Genomic DNA, 17,344 nt, shown 5'->3' on the forward strand with positions numbered 1-17,344 from the left:
CTGGCCCGGCCCGAGGGGGCCCGAAATTACATATTTTATTTATAAGGAGGGGTGATTTATGATAACAAATTAAACTCTGCCTTTTTTTACAACATCTAGGCCTAAGTTAAATAAAACTGTATAAACATTTACATCTTTTATATTTCTGTGTCTGCACTGCACATGTTACATTAAGCGACAATCTGTCATTGACGTTTTTTTTTTTTTGAGGTAGCGAAAACATTTAAGGGCGTCCGTCATTTTGACGACTTGATCATTGGGCCATATTTCACAGCAGCAGTAGTAGTACGTCCTTAAGATTTTAGCGCAGCACTTTCATTGAGGTTTCCGACTCCTATGCAAATTCCCACCCCCCCCCCGATCGTATTCTATATAAAACGCTTATTAAAACAATAAAGCGAGCTAATTATAATAATTGGGAGATCCTAGTCTATATAACGCGTTTATTTAAACAATAAAGCGTGATTTTATTCTACAAATTGCGTTTTTTAACGCGGATGAAAATGTCACCAACGTCAATGTACACTTCCGACAAAAGCGATCGTATTCTATATAAAACGCTTATTAAAACAATAAAGCGAGCTAATTATAACACTTCACTCTTACCAGAGTGCGTTTTCCTCGTCAGTTCTCCTCTCTTGAGTTTATCCTTAACTTCTTGTTGGTCCGACTCCATATCGGGGATACCAGGCCAAAATCACGCGAATTTGCGGAGGGGAAGATTATTAAGAGGACAGCATTCACGTCACGTCACGTGCACAGAGCATGCTCTGGCTCCGTTAAAAGCAATTACAGCTCCTTCTCCGTTTTATCCGAATTATTTATTTTATAACAAGTATTCCTTGGTCTAGTATCCATACATAGTTTAAGTATATATTTTTAATGAACATTTAACACATTATTAATTAATTAAAAAAAAAAAAAAAAAAAAAAAAAGCAGGACCGAACCCGACCCGACCCGACCGTATGACTGACATTTCAGGGCCCGACCCGGCCCGAAATTGCCTCGGGTTCGGGTTCGGGCTCGGGCCATAAATCTTAGGTCTAACACCAACATCAACAACCAATAATGCGACCCAGCGTTTCTAAGTATGCAGCGAAGAATGGTTACATTCATTGTGTAGTATTGTGCATTATTTAGCGCCTTTTAGCTGACATGTTTGTCTGCCATTTTGCTCGTACGGCAACCCAAAAATACAAAACTTATTTTGTTTTTTTCCTTTATACACAGCCTTTTTCTTAATATATCATGTTTTTTTTGTTTTTTTTAAACTTATTTTTATCTCTTATTGGTGGGCTCTCATATCTATATATATATAGGGTTAAAGTCACTAAAGGGGTTAAAAAGCTCCTCTGTGGCTAGGCCATGAGATCGCCTGGAGTTCATTAAGGCTTTGAATGTTGTTGGCGTGTCATAGTTGACACGCCTCTGCAACACCACATGGAAATCGGGGACAGTACCTCTGGACTGGCAGACTGGAGTGGTAGTCCCCCCTTGTTGAACAGGGGGACCAGAGAGTGTGTTCCAACTACAGGGGCCACACTTCTCAGCCTCAGGTTACTCGTTGTACTACAAAGGAGGCTACATCAGGAAGTTGAATCTCAGATCCAAGATGAGCAGTATGATTTTGTGCTGGCCGTGGAACAGTGGACTAGCTCTACACACTCTGCAGGGTCTTCGAGACGCCTTCCAACTAAACGTGACGTGTAGACAATCACTCGTGACTTTTATGGCTTCTCCCATGTTCGCCACAAGTTTACCACAAGCAAAAGTGGGTGCACGTGAAGTCACACCGGTAGAGAATTCCGTTTTGCAATGTCATAAAATGATCAAACAATGTCAAGACATGTGAAGTGAATGCTGTGTTTTCGGTCAATCCTAAGATATGTTATCTGACTGATACTGGTGGAATGTGAGGTTGGGGAGAGCGGCGTTAGCTTGCATTTGCGCCTCAAAATTTGCCGTGACAACTCCACCATAGAGGTCTGCCCCTCACAGGAGACCGGAACCGAGAGCTGGTACAGGTCTCACCTCGCAAGGGCAGACTGAAGTTGACCAGCAAAAAGCCCAGTCTGAATTTGGCCAACCAGAAGGCAAAAGGGGATATCCTGACCAAATCTCAACTCAACAAGCAGCCAGGGAAATTTGCCAAGTCAGCAGCCAAGCTTGATCAAGCTAGCGGCCAAACTAGTAGGACAAAGCCAGCGACCTCAGTGAAGCCTCAACACACCAGCAGTCAACCTCTCCTTCAACGATCTGCATCCTGTGGTGCTCGTCCCCCTTGGGTCTCAAGCCTACCAGGATTCCTCATTGCTCTACAGCCGAGGACATAAAGACTGGGCCGTCATCTTCATCAACGCAGAACATCTCGTTGTTGCTAGGTGTTGGTATTGGTGTGACGTAAAAGAGGGAATTCTATCAACATACACTAACAAAATAATAGAGCCAACCTTGTTGTCTATCCAAATAGTGCCAGTTTATGTTCTCAACTTCTAGTTGTCTTTGTTTTATTTTCTTATTTCTGATTTGTGTTCAATTTAAGCTTCTTCATCAGATGATTAGTAAAAGAAAAGTCCATAAATCCAAGAGTGTGTGTGTGTGTGTGTGTCTTGATCTAATTAAATTGAACTAACGGTAAAAGGAATTCACTTCGTCGTGAGTTGTTTTCAAACACTACCCTGAACGTAAACAAATGTAATATCACCCAGAGTGAATCGGTCAAAAATCTAGGTGTTATATTTGATCCTAATCTGTCGTTTCAGTCACACGTGAAAAATATTACTAGAATAGCTTTCTACCACCTCCGTAATATTGCCAAGATTCGTTCGATGCTGTCCCAATAAGATGCAGAGGTTTTAATTTATGCGTTTATTACTTCTCGGCTTGATTACTGTAATGTATTGCTTTCTGGTCTCCCAATGTCTATCATCAAAAGTTTGCAGCTGGTTCAGAATGCAGCAGCTAGACTTTTGACTAAGACCAAAAAGTTTGAGCAAATTACTCCTGTATTGGCCCACTTGCACTGGCTCCCAGTCCACTTAGGATGTGACTTTAAGGTTCTCTTATTAACATATAAATGTTTGCATGGACTTGCACCCTCTTATCTCTCTGATTTGATTTCCCCCTATGTGCCTGCACGGAGTCTGCGCTTGAAAAATGCCGGTCTACTTGTGACTCCGAGAGCCAAGAAGTCTGCTGGCTTGAGAGGGTTCTCCATCCGGGCCCGGGTGCTATGGAATGCCCTCAATGCAACCTCAATGGAAGTTTTTACATCGAGGCTTAAGACACACTTCTATTCCAAAGCTTATGATTGATGCCCACCCCATATTCTGTATCGTCCTGTCTTTTTCCGACTGCCTGCCTGGTGGTGATACGAAATAGAAGGACGATTTGAGATGAGTCAGCGGACCGGCGTTTGACCTGAAGCATGTCAACGCCTGCATGGACCAGCTGGCAGAGATGGGAAGCTGCGTCGTGGCCGTCATAGACTTTCTGGACTAGTTTAGAGGCTGGGGGCGTCGCTGCTGTCATGCACTTTCCGGACAAATTTTCAACATGTTACCTAGTGTTTACTATGTTTGTGTACTGTAATGCTAAATGTAATTTTACCCTGGTCATCCTGGAAGGGGGATACCACTTGTGAGGTCCCTTCTCAAGGTTTCTCTTTTTCCTCACGCTGAGGTTTTGAGTTGTTCCTTGCCCGCATGTTGGTTTAAGATCAGGTAATTGTATCATTGTAATCCTGTGCAGTCCTTTGAGACATTTTTGTGATTAAGGGCTATATAAATAAATTTGACTTGACTTGACCTCAAGTGTGTGTAGCCACCCTTCAGAATAACTAAACAAGGTTTTTCATCCGTGATCCTGACATAATGATCTAAAAACGTATGTGGTGCTCCAAAAAGGCGAGGCAAGTTTGAAAAAGAATAGACTCGGCTCTTTATTTCAATTGGTCAATAAATTGTTTGTTAGAATAATTTATTTCCCACCCATATTCGCTACACAGGCAATGATTGTTAGCGGAAAAACCCAGAGATGTTAACGCCATAGCGTATCTAGAAATTTGAAAGTTATTGTTATCGTCTTCACTGTGAATGTGTGATACTGGAGTGTCATGCCCAATTTCGTTGTCACAATATGTTAACCCATTTTGTAACAATGACAATAAAGGTATATTCTATTACATTATATTCTTTCGGCGCTTTCATTTCATGAAACGGTGTCCTTTTTCCACTCAGACCAAAACTACGGTGGCGTGTAAATTTACAGATTATAATAAAGAGAATAGATTGTCATCGCTCGCGTGGGGTTGTTGTTCTATTGTATTGTTTTAATATCAATTCCTTATACTTTTGTTTTATAGATCTTTTTTTGTGTAGGATATTGGGAAAAAAACAATTCAGTGACCATGGGGTAGTGTGCCCGTCCTACCTAGTCGTACCTAGAATGTACAACATGGGTACATGTTGCCTCCCTTCTTGGTGCTAAGAAATAGGGTCAGATAATGACACCCAATGTCAAGTGTTGTTACACATTGGTTGGGTTGGTGAGGCGACTTGGAATCTCAGTCTCCCAGTTAGAGTCAAAAATGAGTTCTTGTATCTAGCCACCTCCCACTAGGAGGATATGGCTCCAGTATATACACACACATCCATTTTGAAAAAGCCATATTTGGGAGCAGCAGGATGATTTTTTGGGGGTGTAAAAACTGATATGGCCCAGATTCACCCAGACCCTAGCTTCGGCGGCCCCCATGCAAAATAAATTTGAGAGCCTTGTCGTTACCTCTCACACAGGGTCAGCATCCAGGATGCAGTGAGCCAGAAAAAGAGAATGAAGACCAGCAGGGTGCGAGCCGGGTACTTGTTCATCAGTACCTTGAGCACGAAGCGGAAGGTGAAGTTGATGTTGTTGAGTGAGCCGATGCTCCTGTAGGAGGCACTTAGCAGCACTTTGCTGTGCAACAGGACAGCCCTGTGCACCAGGTAAAGGCGCAGGAACATCAACACGGACAGCAGCAGCTCCAAATCCGCTAGGCCGGAACCGTGCCGGTTCGGATCGCACAGTGGAGGTGAGAAAGAGGAGTTGCCGTGGAGGTCCACCTCCCAGTATGTGCCCACGGGATGGATAGCACAAGCTATTAGCTCCAGTGTGATCAGAAAAACCCTGTGGCTGGTCATAGCAATACGCCAGTCCACCTGGTTTTGATCGATGATGAACAGCTGAAAGAAATTGGACAATTTTAGTCAAGGTATGCGGTAGTCCAGGGGTCTCAAACTCAATTGACTCCGGAGTCTAGATGATGACATTGAGCCAAATCGTAAAACCTCGAAATAAAATGTTCCACTGTTCTCAAATATATTCTCTATCTATCTATCCATATATATATATATATATATATATATATATATATATATATATATATACATATGTGTGTGTGTGTGTGTGTGTGTGTGTACAGTGAAGAAAATAAGTATTTGAACACCCTGCTGTTTTGCTGTTTCTCCCACTTAGAAATCATGGTGGGGTATGAAATTTCAATCGTAGGTGCATGTCCACTGTGAGAGAGACAAACTAAAAAGAAAAATTTAGGAATCACAATGCATGATTTTTTTAACAATTTATTTGTGTGATATAGCTGCAAATAAGTATTTGAAGACCTGAGAAAATGAATGTTAATATTTGGTACAGAAGCCTTTGTTTGCTATACAGAGGTCAAAGGGGCTAAGGTCCCCAAGGGCAGCTCCATAACAACTGAGCAAGGCCAGCTTCGTTTGGCCCAGGACTAGAAGATGGTAACTAATCTCAGCCGCAGCTTGCGTTTCCTTCAGGGATCGCCATACCCACCTGAGACCGGACCGGTGCTCTTTTCGCCTTCACTGAAAAAGACCTTCATCATAGAGCTCACAGTACCTTGGGAGGACTCAGTGGATGAGGCTTTTGAGAGAACTCCTACGCTATGCCGAGCTTGCATCTAAAGCCTGACAACGTGGCTGCAACAATGAGGTCCACCTAGGGGAGGTGGGCTGCAGAGGCTTTGTCGCAAGATCTACCACCAAGTTATTGGTTGACCTTGGAATCCGGGACCGAAGTCTGTGTAAAGCCATCAAAGCGGCATCAGAGGCAGCGGAAAAAAGCAGCTATTGGCTGTTCATTAGGTGGAAAGACCCCCGTTGGGACCCCAAGTAACAATTCAGGAGGTCTGTGTTCAGCTTTGGCTTGATTCAGGTAAAAGGACGTACCTGCCATGAGTAGTCCCATAAAAAGTCTGCTGGCCATCAAATCAATTCCCATGGAGGATTAGGACAAATGCAAGCTTGGGGGTGATCACCTTGTGGCTGGCCACCCCCTGTGAGGTCGTTTAGTGTTGTGACCGAAACACCCAGTGATCCAGGGTGACACTACTGACGATGCGTCCAAACTACAACTCAGCCATCCACCATTCCACCAGTAACCACCAATACAACACTTTCAAGTATGTGCCAGCACAAGGGATCTACATTCATCCTGTGTTCTGTAAATTAATGTTGACTTTAGTTGTGAACAAAATATTTAAAGTGCAGTTGCCTATTTCTGCTAGACCAGTGTTTCAGGTTGTGAGAGTTTGATTTATTTATTTTAACACACTTCATATTGTTTAACTGTTTACTTTTGTTGCGTGAAAATACTACAGCAGAATATGTCTAATTGAGCAGTTTCCTGACTAAAGATTGTGATTTATTCTTCAGAGTAAAACTCACATTTTATTGTTTTCAAGTAGACTTTTATTGTGAGCAAAATGCTTGAAGTACAGTACCAAATGTCTACTTGACCTTTTGTCTCAAGTTGTGAGCGTTAAATATAATTTCTTAAACTCACTTTATATTGTTTACTGCTGATTGTTATTTTACGATATTATTTACTGTTTATTTCAACTGACTGGAATACTGATCAGAAATCTTCAATTTCTTTGACATACAACAACTTATTTTGAAAGTAACAAAAATAGTTACTTTTTTTTTACCTGGTAACTAGTTTAGTTTACAACAGAGTAATTCAGTTACTTGCTCCGTTACTTTTTGGAAGAAATAGTGAGGACCAATGACTAATTACCTTTTTGAAGTAACAACACTAGTCAAATTTAGGACAAAACATTACAGGCGGTAAACATTGTGAGCTTGTTATCTGGCCCTTATCTATTCACAGCTTGCGTAGACCCCCCCTTGGTATCGCACATGGTCTGCAACCACATTTAAAACAGTTTAGGTAAGAGTGCAACAGAAACTGCTCTGCCAAGAGTAACAGAAGCATGCAGTATAAAACTAGAATGGCTAAGCGCCATTAGAGCGTTGAGATCATAGATTTAACATATACACTACTGAAAAAAGCATTCGTATATTGTGTACCAGTGGTGGGCCATGGGGGCCTGAAGGGCCTTCTCTGCAGGAATAAAAAAAATTAATCATCTGATATTAATTATATTTTGTCCATCAATACTTGTTAATTAACTCATTCAATGCCAGAAGTTTCTCTCAAATGGGAAGAGCCATTGGTCCAATATGGCTCTTTTAATATTTTGGGTTGCTTACCCCTGGTTTAACCAATCAGACTTCTAGTTGGAGGAGCACGGCCTTCTCGAAGGCTTACCGAAACATAGGCGGTTTCACAAACAATGATTGGCCAGGAGCCGGTACAGGAAGTACAAAACAACAAAATAGTGAAAAAGGATATTCCTGTGTCCACTGTTTCTGTCGAACGGACATTTTTATCCCTAACTTGAATAAAACTGCATGTCAAAAATGCAAGAGGACAGGCTTAACTTTCAGCATTAGCTTCGACGGCGATTGAAATGAGTTCTTGAAACGCACGGATCATCTGTAAAACAATTGAAGTGTTCTCGAGGAGAGAAAGAAAGATGGATTTTGTGCACAAATAAAAGAGGACTTTTGGTTCATAAAATGTGGCTAAATTCCTAAATAATAATAATAATAATAATAAAGTGCAATTTTATGAGGTTATCATTGACGCTTTTATTTATATGTCACAGCTATAGCTGCAGTAAATGATTTAGAGCTATAAAATAGTTACTGAGCTAGCATTAAAATCGCTCACCTTTCGGTGAAATTTGCTGTTTTTGTCACGGCAATGATTGCGCCGAAACTTAACCTCTGTATAAGTAGTGATGCAGATAACATATGAAAAGCCATTCGATTTGATCCCATTAAAATACACTATTTTATACTCACTGTGTCAGAAACGAATGTTCGAGGATGTAGGAAACAAAAATTCATTCTGAAAGATATGAGTACATTGAAAAAAGTAATAAGGGAAAGAACTCTTAAAGTGTATCTGATCATTCAGATTCAGATTCAGATCTACTTTATTGTCATTCTAGTACACGTGTATACAGAACGAAATGTCGATGGATCTGACCCCCACAGTTTCCTTCAATGTACAGATATAAATAAAGCTGTATTGTGTTATGGCTTCGTATAGTATTTTACCATAGTGCCGATGAATAGGACTTTGGAGGACGATACCATATTTTTCCCAATATAAAGTGCACCAGATTATTCGGCGGAGCCCCCCCCCAAAAACAGCCTATTGACATATATTTTTTTATATAGAAAGCGCATGGAATTAAAACTACAGTATGAGCTACAGTTGTATATTAGTGCAATGATTGATAGGTAGGGAATTTCACAGGCCAAAATGGTAAAATATTGGACCTAACAGGAACTAACCTTGCGTTACTCCCGCAAGAGCGCAGAAAGATAACCACTGGACCAATAGTGATGCTAATGTCATAATTTGGATCAGCTTGATACCAAAATTCCCCGGTAAGCGGAACAAGATAACTGTTGAGAATATATTATTACAATTTAATAGAAAAATGAATTAAATTGAGGGTGAAGATGCAAGTCATTAGAGGCCGACCCAAAAGTCAGGTCTGAAATGTCAACCATTACATTCAGGTTCGCTCTTTCTCATCCCTCCTTCCTCTTTCTCTCGGTCTTTCTCCCCTTTTAAGCTTTCTCTCTTTTTCCTGTGTCTCGTTTTCTGTCTTTTTCTCTGCTTTCTCAATCTTTCTTTCACTTGCCCTATCTCTTTCTTTCCTTCTCTTCCGCTTTATTTCTCCCCCTGTTTTTTTCGCTCTGTTTCTCTCTGTCTCATTCTTTCTCTCTTTCTTATTTTCTATTTATTTCTCTTTTGGTATCTCTCACTTAATCTTTCTCTCATCTTTCCCTCCATTTCTCGCTGTGACATTTCCTAAAAATATCAGACCGTCATTCTTCTTTGTTTCCTATTCTTTGCGTCACACGATGGATTTAGTCTCCCTCTCACGCAGCGCCGAGCGTGGCGACCTGGGCTCACGAGCTGACACCCCACACATTCACGCAACACAAAACAAGGAATCTCAAGAATTGGAAACAAAAAACTCACCCTAATATCCTTATAATGGAATGCAATGATGACAATGAGGAGACAACCGGTGGAAAGGCTGATGCAACAGTTGATGATTAAGGCGATGCTGGTTCCCTGGATAAGAAAAAAAAGTATTGTGGTAAATCAAGATATAGTGTAAGTCCAGGTATCTCCAGCCTAGTGCCTGCAGGTGTGCCCTCAGTACAGCTGAGGTGCCCGCGGACCTGTTAGGGAAAATAGCTCACCAGTGTTGCGACATTGGCATTGTTTTAGTAAGATTATTATTTTAGTTGTTGACTGAGACTTTTCAACCCAGGGGTCTGCAAAGTGGTACCCGTGGGCACCAGGGTGCCCCCTAAGGACAGCTGAGGTGCCCGCGGACCTGTTCTGAAAATAGCTCACCTGTGTTGGGACATTGGGATTTTTTTAGTAAATTTATAATTTTAGTTTGACTGAGACTATTCAATCCAGGGGTCTCCAACGTGGTGCCCACGGGCACCTGAGTGCACCTTAAAACAGCTGAGGTGCCCACAAACCTGTTCTGAAAAAGCTAGTCGGTGCTGGGTCATTGGGATTTCTAGTAAAATGTTGTTTTTCAGTGGTTGTCTGATATTTAATCCTACTTCGAATAATCTGGTAATAACATAGTAATATCATAGAAACAACAAGGTGATAACATGATACGTCGTTATTTTTAGGGTTTGTTCACCCTTTTCATGCCCAAATTAAATCACTGTTTGAGGACTTTCAAAGCTAAATTTATCCAGTACTATAAATGGAAGAAATCCGTTTACGACGTCGGAGTGTGGAACTATGGATTGATTCATGCTCTTTTCTTAACACCTTCTCCAAACATCATATTATATTTCAGAGGTGGCTAACAAGTTTGACACAAAGAGCCGAATTTTTTAACTGTGAGAGTCAAAGAGCCACACCACGCACTGACCTGCCATGGCAGACAGACACAAACAAACACACACAATTAAAAACACATTATTTCCCATAACACACTCCTCTCCTTACAATACAACAAGTATTGTTCTTGTATTGATTTCAAGGAAAGTGTCCACCCTCTATACACACAAAAAAACTAAACATGAAACAAGGCAAAGAGCCACAGTATATAGAAAATATGATGAGGCAACGAGCCGTATTCTTAGTGCCCAAGAGCCGCATGCTGCTCTAGAGCCACGTGTTCTCATATAAAACAAAAAATACATTTACAGTGAAAGCTCGATTTGTTCGAACGCCTCTCAGTTCGAACGAATCGGAGTCCGACCAAAAATTTAGAGAAATTCTTGCTTCGCTGTTCGGTCAAAAAAATCGGAGTTCGAACGCCGGTACGCTAGGGTGCGATGCAGAGCGGCGTACGGGTGTTTTATCCCCTTATTATGCCTCCGAAGAAAGTCAGTGCAAGCAGCAAAGTTGCTACAGGTGAAAAAAGAAAAGTAGTGCGTACAACCATTGCTTTTAAGAAAGAAATAATTGCAAAATATGAAGGAGGTGTGCAAGTGTCTGATCTTGCTAGGGAATACAGCATGGCTAAATCTACAATCAGTATGATACTAAAGAATAAGGGGGCTGTGAAATCTAGTGATGTGGCTAAGGGAGTGAGTGCTATAAGCAAGCAACGGCCGCAAGTTTTGGAAGAGGTTGAAAATTTTTTGATGATTTTCCTCTCCCCACCGTCCACCTGCGCCTTCTGCTGACCACCACAAAGGTAAGAAATCCTATTCATAATTCTTTTCTTTATCCTTTTTTTTATTTTTACATGTTCATGTTAGCGTAATCTTTCGTACGGATGATTACGATAACGCGAACGTACGATTAGCTTTACATTAAACATTCAAGGTAAACATTCAGGGTGTTGGAACGGATTAAAACAATTTACCTTAATTTAAATGGGAAAAATTATTTCGGTGATCGAACAAATTGGTTTTCGAACAGGGTTCTGGAACGGATTATGGTCAAGAACCAAGGTTCCACTGTAATTCCATTTAATTCTTTGTGTAGCATTTTTTGTTAAATCCACAAAAAATATATATGAAAAATGTAAACACACCTTTTTTGGATAAATCTTTGAATATGATAAACATTCCCAAGATGAAAATGATATATAATATGCCTTCTGAAATTCGATCTGCAACCTCAGTGGATCTGTTTAAATCTAGGCTTAAAACATACTTTTTTTCTGTAGCTCACATGTGCCAAACAGGCGGCCCGCGGGCGAAATCAGGCTCGCTAAGGGATTGAATCCGGCCCGCGAGACAACACTCAGAGAAGCGCAAGAGAAAACAAGCTGCAGGTTGAAATATGTCAACTTGATGTTGCCAAAGCCAGGTGCCTAGATCAAAGACACTGTACTTGTATTTCTCTCTCTCTCTCTCTCTCTCTCTCTATCTCTCTCGTCCACCCCATTTCTCCCACTCTCTGTCTCTTTTACTCTCTGTGTCTCTTTTTTTCTCTTCCTTTGTTGCTCTTTGTCTCGTTCTCTCTCTGGGTCTTTTTAACTTCTTTTGCTCTAACTATTTTTTTCCTTTTCTCTTTCTCTCTTCCTACCCTTCGCACTTTCCTTTCTCTTTTCTCTCCTTCTGTATTTCTATTTCTCTTTGGATTTCTTTCTTCCTCTCCCTTTCTTTGCCCCCTCTCTCACAACTTTTTATCTCTTTTGTTACTCACACTCTCCCTCTCTCTCTTTTTCTTTCTTTGTCTCGCCCTCTCTTCCTTTCCCTCCCTCTTTATCTTATTTCTTTATCTCTCTTTTTTTCTCTTTAATCTACTAGCCCAGCCCCGGACAGAATGTTTGTTCTATCGTGTGGCCCCCGAGTTAAAATGAGTTTGACACCCCTGCTATAGCTGATGAATAACCTATATTTTATGTTGACAATCGCTGTGTATTATTTGTTATTGCAGCCTGGTCATCCAGGAAGGGGGATTACCTCATGTGCGGTCCCTTCTCAAGGTTTCTTCATTTTCCTCATGTTGAGGTTTTTGAGTTTTTCCTTGCCCTCATGTAGGTTTTAGATCAGCGGATGGTGTAATAATAGTCTACCCACATGGTGACGAAACCTTTCCATAATATTATCTCACAGGCATGAGGCAACGGACCTAATATACATGCATTTTGTCGAGCGTTTTTTTTTTTGTTATCTGCAACCAATGAAAAAATATTTGAATACTTGGATTGATTGAATTAGTTTACTAATGGGTCCTGTATGATGTGGTTCTCTGTCTCAAAAAATTGTCTTACAATCAACCACACAGGCCCCTATAGGTTATATAGGTGAGAATAGTTGACACATATGAACAACTGGAAAAGCAAGACATTTTGCTGCTTGAATTATATCCTCCCAAAATAAAACAGAGTAACTTTTTTATATATATTTATAACAGTTCATATTTCCAGTCAACGATATCTTAAATTGTGTTCATGTTCGGTTCCAGTCTCTACTAAATAATAATCGCGACTAATCCCTTTCATTGGTATGGTAGATATTGCCAGATATTGAAGGATTGGGTTCTTCTGGGAAAAAAAGGGCCAAAAGTAATCACTCATGACATGATTTCTGACTCTTTCCTGAACAAAATAACAAAGCAAAAATCCCATTGCCTGTGTGGTACTTGGTCAATAAAGGGTTAAGGTTGCCGGTTTGAATCCAAGCGTTGATTGTGTGCAGTTAAAGGTTTCTTGGGCAAGTCACAGAACCCTAATATTCTTAATGGGTGAATGTGAGCCTCTTAAGTGCTTTGGATGCTGTGATGGTGGAGCTAAAGTGGCAGGTAAGTGCACTGTCATTTAAGATGTATTAATTTATCTTCTGCTCGAAGCCTTTTAACAACCTTCAGTCCAAACGGGGTGAAGCCTCTGGTCTTTTGAGTATTTGTTGATCACGGTTTACAGTTCATGGATCCCTTAACCGCATGGGTCAACCTCTGGACAGCTTTCTCCACTGTTGACGGTTCCTGGCCTGTGGTGGTTAAGTTGGCACCAGTCCACTCCATGCTGTTGTGCTCCTAGTTCTTTTTCGGTCTTCCTCTCCTTCTGCCCACTTGGACTCTGCCCGAAGAATTATCTTGGCCAGTCGTGATGATCTTGTGGAGCGACCATACCCCTGAAGTTTCCCTCTGTGCACAGTTGACAACAGTTCTTCGTTTTTTTCTCACATGGATTAAGTAATTGATGCCTAGAAGTTTCCTTTAGCATCACATCTCCATGGCCTTGATTTTCTTTTTCCGTTTTGCCATGAGAGTCCATGTCTTGCAACCGTGGAGAAAGATGGAAGTAACCAGTGCTTGCATGAGTCTGATCTTTGTTTTCACTGCTTGTTCTTGTCCCCCCCCAGACGGTTTTAGGTCTGGCAAGTGCGGCTCAGGTTTGATTCTGACCCCTCTTATGATGTGCCAGATGTGGAAAAATGCTTCCAAAATAGCCTATTTTTTGTACAAGATCATCAACATAAGGCTTAAACTTTTGTACAATTCCTTTATCTTTGAAGGGCACCCTCCACTTTCACTACCCTGCAGCATTAATGCACCAAGAGTGGTTTTCAAAACAAAAGCCAATTAGATGACAATCGATGCTGGATTACTTAGCTAGCATAAAGGTTGTGCATGCTATTAGGTTTAATACACCATGACTTATGCATTCAGGATAATGACAGCGCTTGATATGCAATGAGAGGGAAAAGGCATCAAGGTGTGGAGCAGCCTTTTCAAAGGACTTGAAAACGGAATAGTATGTACGTAGGGAATATAACTTATAATGTTATTATTACTTACTTACTTATCTACCTACATATTTACTTACCTATTTACATATGTATTTACTTTATTACCTACATATTTATTTGCTCTTTTACTTTCATGCCTTTTTACTTACTTACCAACTTAGTCTTTTATTCACCAACTCACATTTAGTTACCTGTATATACTTACTTATTTACTTACCAACTTACATATCTACTTAAAATGTATTTACTTATATAATTGCTTAAAGGCTTACTCACTCACTCACTCACTCACTCACTCACTCACCTACTTACTTACTGATGACTGATTTACTTACATACCTATCTACTTACTTATTTACTGATGACTGATTTACTTACATACCTATCTGCTTACTTATTTATTTACTTACTTATAACCTTATTTACTTAAATATGTGTTTACTTACTTGTCAAGTCAAGTCACATCTATTTGTATATCCCTTAATCCCAAAAATGTCTCAAAGGACTGCAGAGGATTACAATTGCACCATCGCCTGTTCTTAAACCAACATGCGGGCAAGGAAAAACTCAAAACCTCAGCATGAGGAAAAAAATAAACCTTGAGAAGGTAATCCCTCCTCCAGGATGACCAGAGTGGAATAGATTTAGCATTGAGTTACAGTACACAAACATAGTAAACATCAATAAAAGAGAACACTAGGTAACATGTTGCAATTTGTCCGGAAAGTGCATGACAACAACAACGCTTCAAGCCTGTAACTAGTCCAAAAAGTGCAAAACAGCAACAGCAACTTATTAACTTACCAACCCAATTACTTATTTACTAACTTATATTTACTTAACTTATATATTTTATAATGTATCACTCACTCACTCACCAACTTACTTATTTAATTACCTACTTACTTACCAACTTACTAATTTACTTACCAACTTACTTATCTAATTTCTTCTTTACTTATTATTTACTCACTCACTCAATCACTCACTCACTCACCAACTTACTAACTTAATTACCAACTTACAAACCAATTTACTTATCGACTTACCAACATATTTATTTAATTGCTTCTTCACTTATCAATTACTCACTCACTCACTCACTCACTTACTCAACTACTTACCTAGTTACCAACTTACTTATTTGCTAGCTTGCTTACTTATCACATTGCTTATCTAATCACCTATTCGCTCACTCGCTCACTCGCTCACTAATTCAATTACCAACTTACCAATTTACTAATCTAATTACCAATTTACTTACCAATTTACTAATTTCATTTCTTCTTCACTTACTATTTACTCACTCACTCACTTACCAACTTACTGATCTAATTACCAACTTATTTATATCATTGCTTCTTCACTTATTAATTACTCACTCAATTACTTGCTCACCTACTTACCTAGTTACCAACTTACTTACCACATTGCTTATCTAATCACTCACTCACTCACTCACTCATCTACTTAATTACTTACATATCTACTTACTTATTTACTTCCTTATTTACTTCTCACGTACTTGTATACGTATAGTTTCTGTCATTTGAAGCCGATTCGTCCCGAAAAATAGAACTTTGGAAATAGAAATGGCACGCTCGCAGTAAGAGAAAATAGCGTTCCGCCATCCTACCGGTTTGTAGAAGAAGGGACACATCTCCGTATGGAGGATCATGAGCAATATTCCGAGCAGAGCTGTGCCCAAAGCGAGCCCGCACAGTCGCTTCTTGTCCTCTAACAAGAACTTTCTGTCGCGAAGTCTGTACAGGTGCTCTCCCTCCATCTTGTCGGTGAAAGACACGGAAACCTCCGCCGAGTCTCGGCTGTTCTTCCGCGGCGAATCTTCTTTGGAGTTGGCGTGCGCGCAGGTGCGCTTGGTCATCTCCAGAGCGCACACCAGACGCCCCTGGCGCCTTGCGGATTCGTTCCAGGTCTCCGGACGTTGCGTCAGGTGTGGAAGGTTTCGTAGCACCTTCATTGAGCACGCTAATGGTACAAGTTTTTTATATATTTTAATTTTTAATTGTATTTTTAAGCGCGGCTCTGCTCTGATGCTATTTGAAAATATGCAGCGAATGTGGCGAGTGTGCGTTATCTTATCTTATTTGCTTGAGCGTGTGCGGTGGTGTACAGCAGGGGTCGGGAACCTTTTTCAGCCGAAGAGCCATTAAGGCAAAAGTTTTTTCTTTCTTTTTTTTAAAATTCCTTTTGCAATCAAATTTAAGACCAAGTTGACAAAAAAAAAAAACCCACAAATGAAACAGACAAAACAAAAAACACCACATTTGAGGTCATTTTAAACCAACGTTTATTTTATTTTATTTTGAAATCAGATTTTGGTCCAATTGAAAAGGTTTCGTCTGAAGAACAGCACTCCCCAAAGTTTTAGACATGGAAAACAATAAATAGAATTGATGTTTACTTTACATCGTGGATCCATGTTCAAACATGGCAGATAACTACTCATTCCAAAGGACTCTTCTCTTACATTCATTAATATTTTTTTCATAATGCGCGAACAACTACTTTTACTAAATCTTTTTGGTTGTAATAAATATACATCTCTTAATGTGTTCATATTTCTAAGACTTTCGAAATTGAATTCAGGACATTTTAATGCCAATGAAGGCCTTATTTTTGTAAAAATGAATTTAATGCATGTTTGGACTTTTCAAGGAAACAATATGGTTGGTGTAAAGTGTAAAGAAGAGGCGAGTCGTTTCTTTTGAAACGAAAGTGGAATAAGAAAGCTTGATGCAGTTGAGAAAATGGTTGAACGCTTTTTTTTGGCCACTTTCTACCATGGAGGAGGAAGTCGCATACTCTTGAAGCTCATCTTCCAAAAGTAAGTTAAACTTCACTTTCTTTAATTTTATAGAGCATAATATTTTATGAATACAGGTGACTTATACAAGCCTTAAATATACATTTCGTACAAAATATAGCACTGAAGCAACTTATGAACAAATTCAATTTACGACCGATCTTCCGGAAAGTATCTCGTTCGTAAGTAGGGAAGCATCTGTCATCCGCACATTTTATTTCACTGCGTGTTTTTTGATGATTTGATCAAATCTATGAAATGATTAAAATGCCAGAGCCTGTGTCCCATATCCATATAAATTTAAACTTAAAGTGTGTCTCCATTCTTCAGTTACTTTAGAGCAGTGTTGGGCACTTTACTTAAAAAAAAGGAATTAGTAAT

The 17,344-nt window shown here is 39.9% G+C and overlaps 1 protein-coding gene across 1 annotated transcript in view; it reads right to left on the reverse strand.

Moving 5' to 3' along the window:
- kcnn4 (potassium intermediate/small conductance calcium-activated channel, subfamily N, member 4) overlaps positions 1–16,117 on the reverse strand; it is a 40,023-nt gene extending 23,906 nt beyond the window's left edge. Inside the window, exons 1-3 of the mRNA XM_088327697.1 lie at positions 15,773–16,117; positions 9,425–9,520; positions 4,787–5,223 (exon numbers count right to left, since the gene is read on the reverse strand). Of these exons, the coding sequence (XP_088183823.1) occupies positions 4,787–5,223; positions 9,425–9,520; positions 15,773–16,117 (878 nt within the window). The remainder of the gene's footprint in view (positions 1–4,786; positions 5,224–9,424; positions 9,521–15,772) is intronic.
- Positions 16,118–17,344: the final 1,227 nt, after the last annotated feature.

Source organism: Urocampus carinirostris, chromosome 2 (genome assembly GCF_059441175.1).
Source record: "Urocampus carinirostris isolate Australia breed hairy pipefish chromosome 2, RoL_Ucar_1.0, whole genome shotgun sequence".
Classification (NCBI taxonomy): Eukaryota; Metazoa; Chordata; class Actinopteri; order Syngnathiformes; family Syngnathidae; genus Urocampus; species Urocampus carinirostris.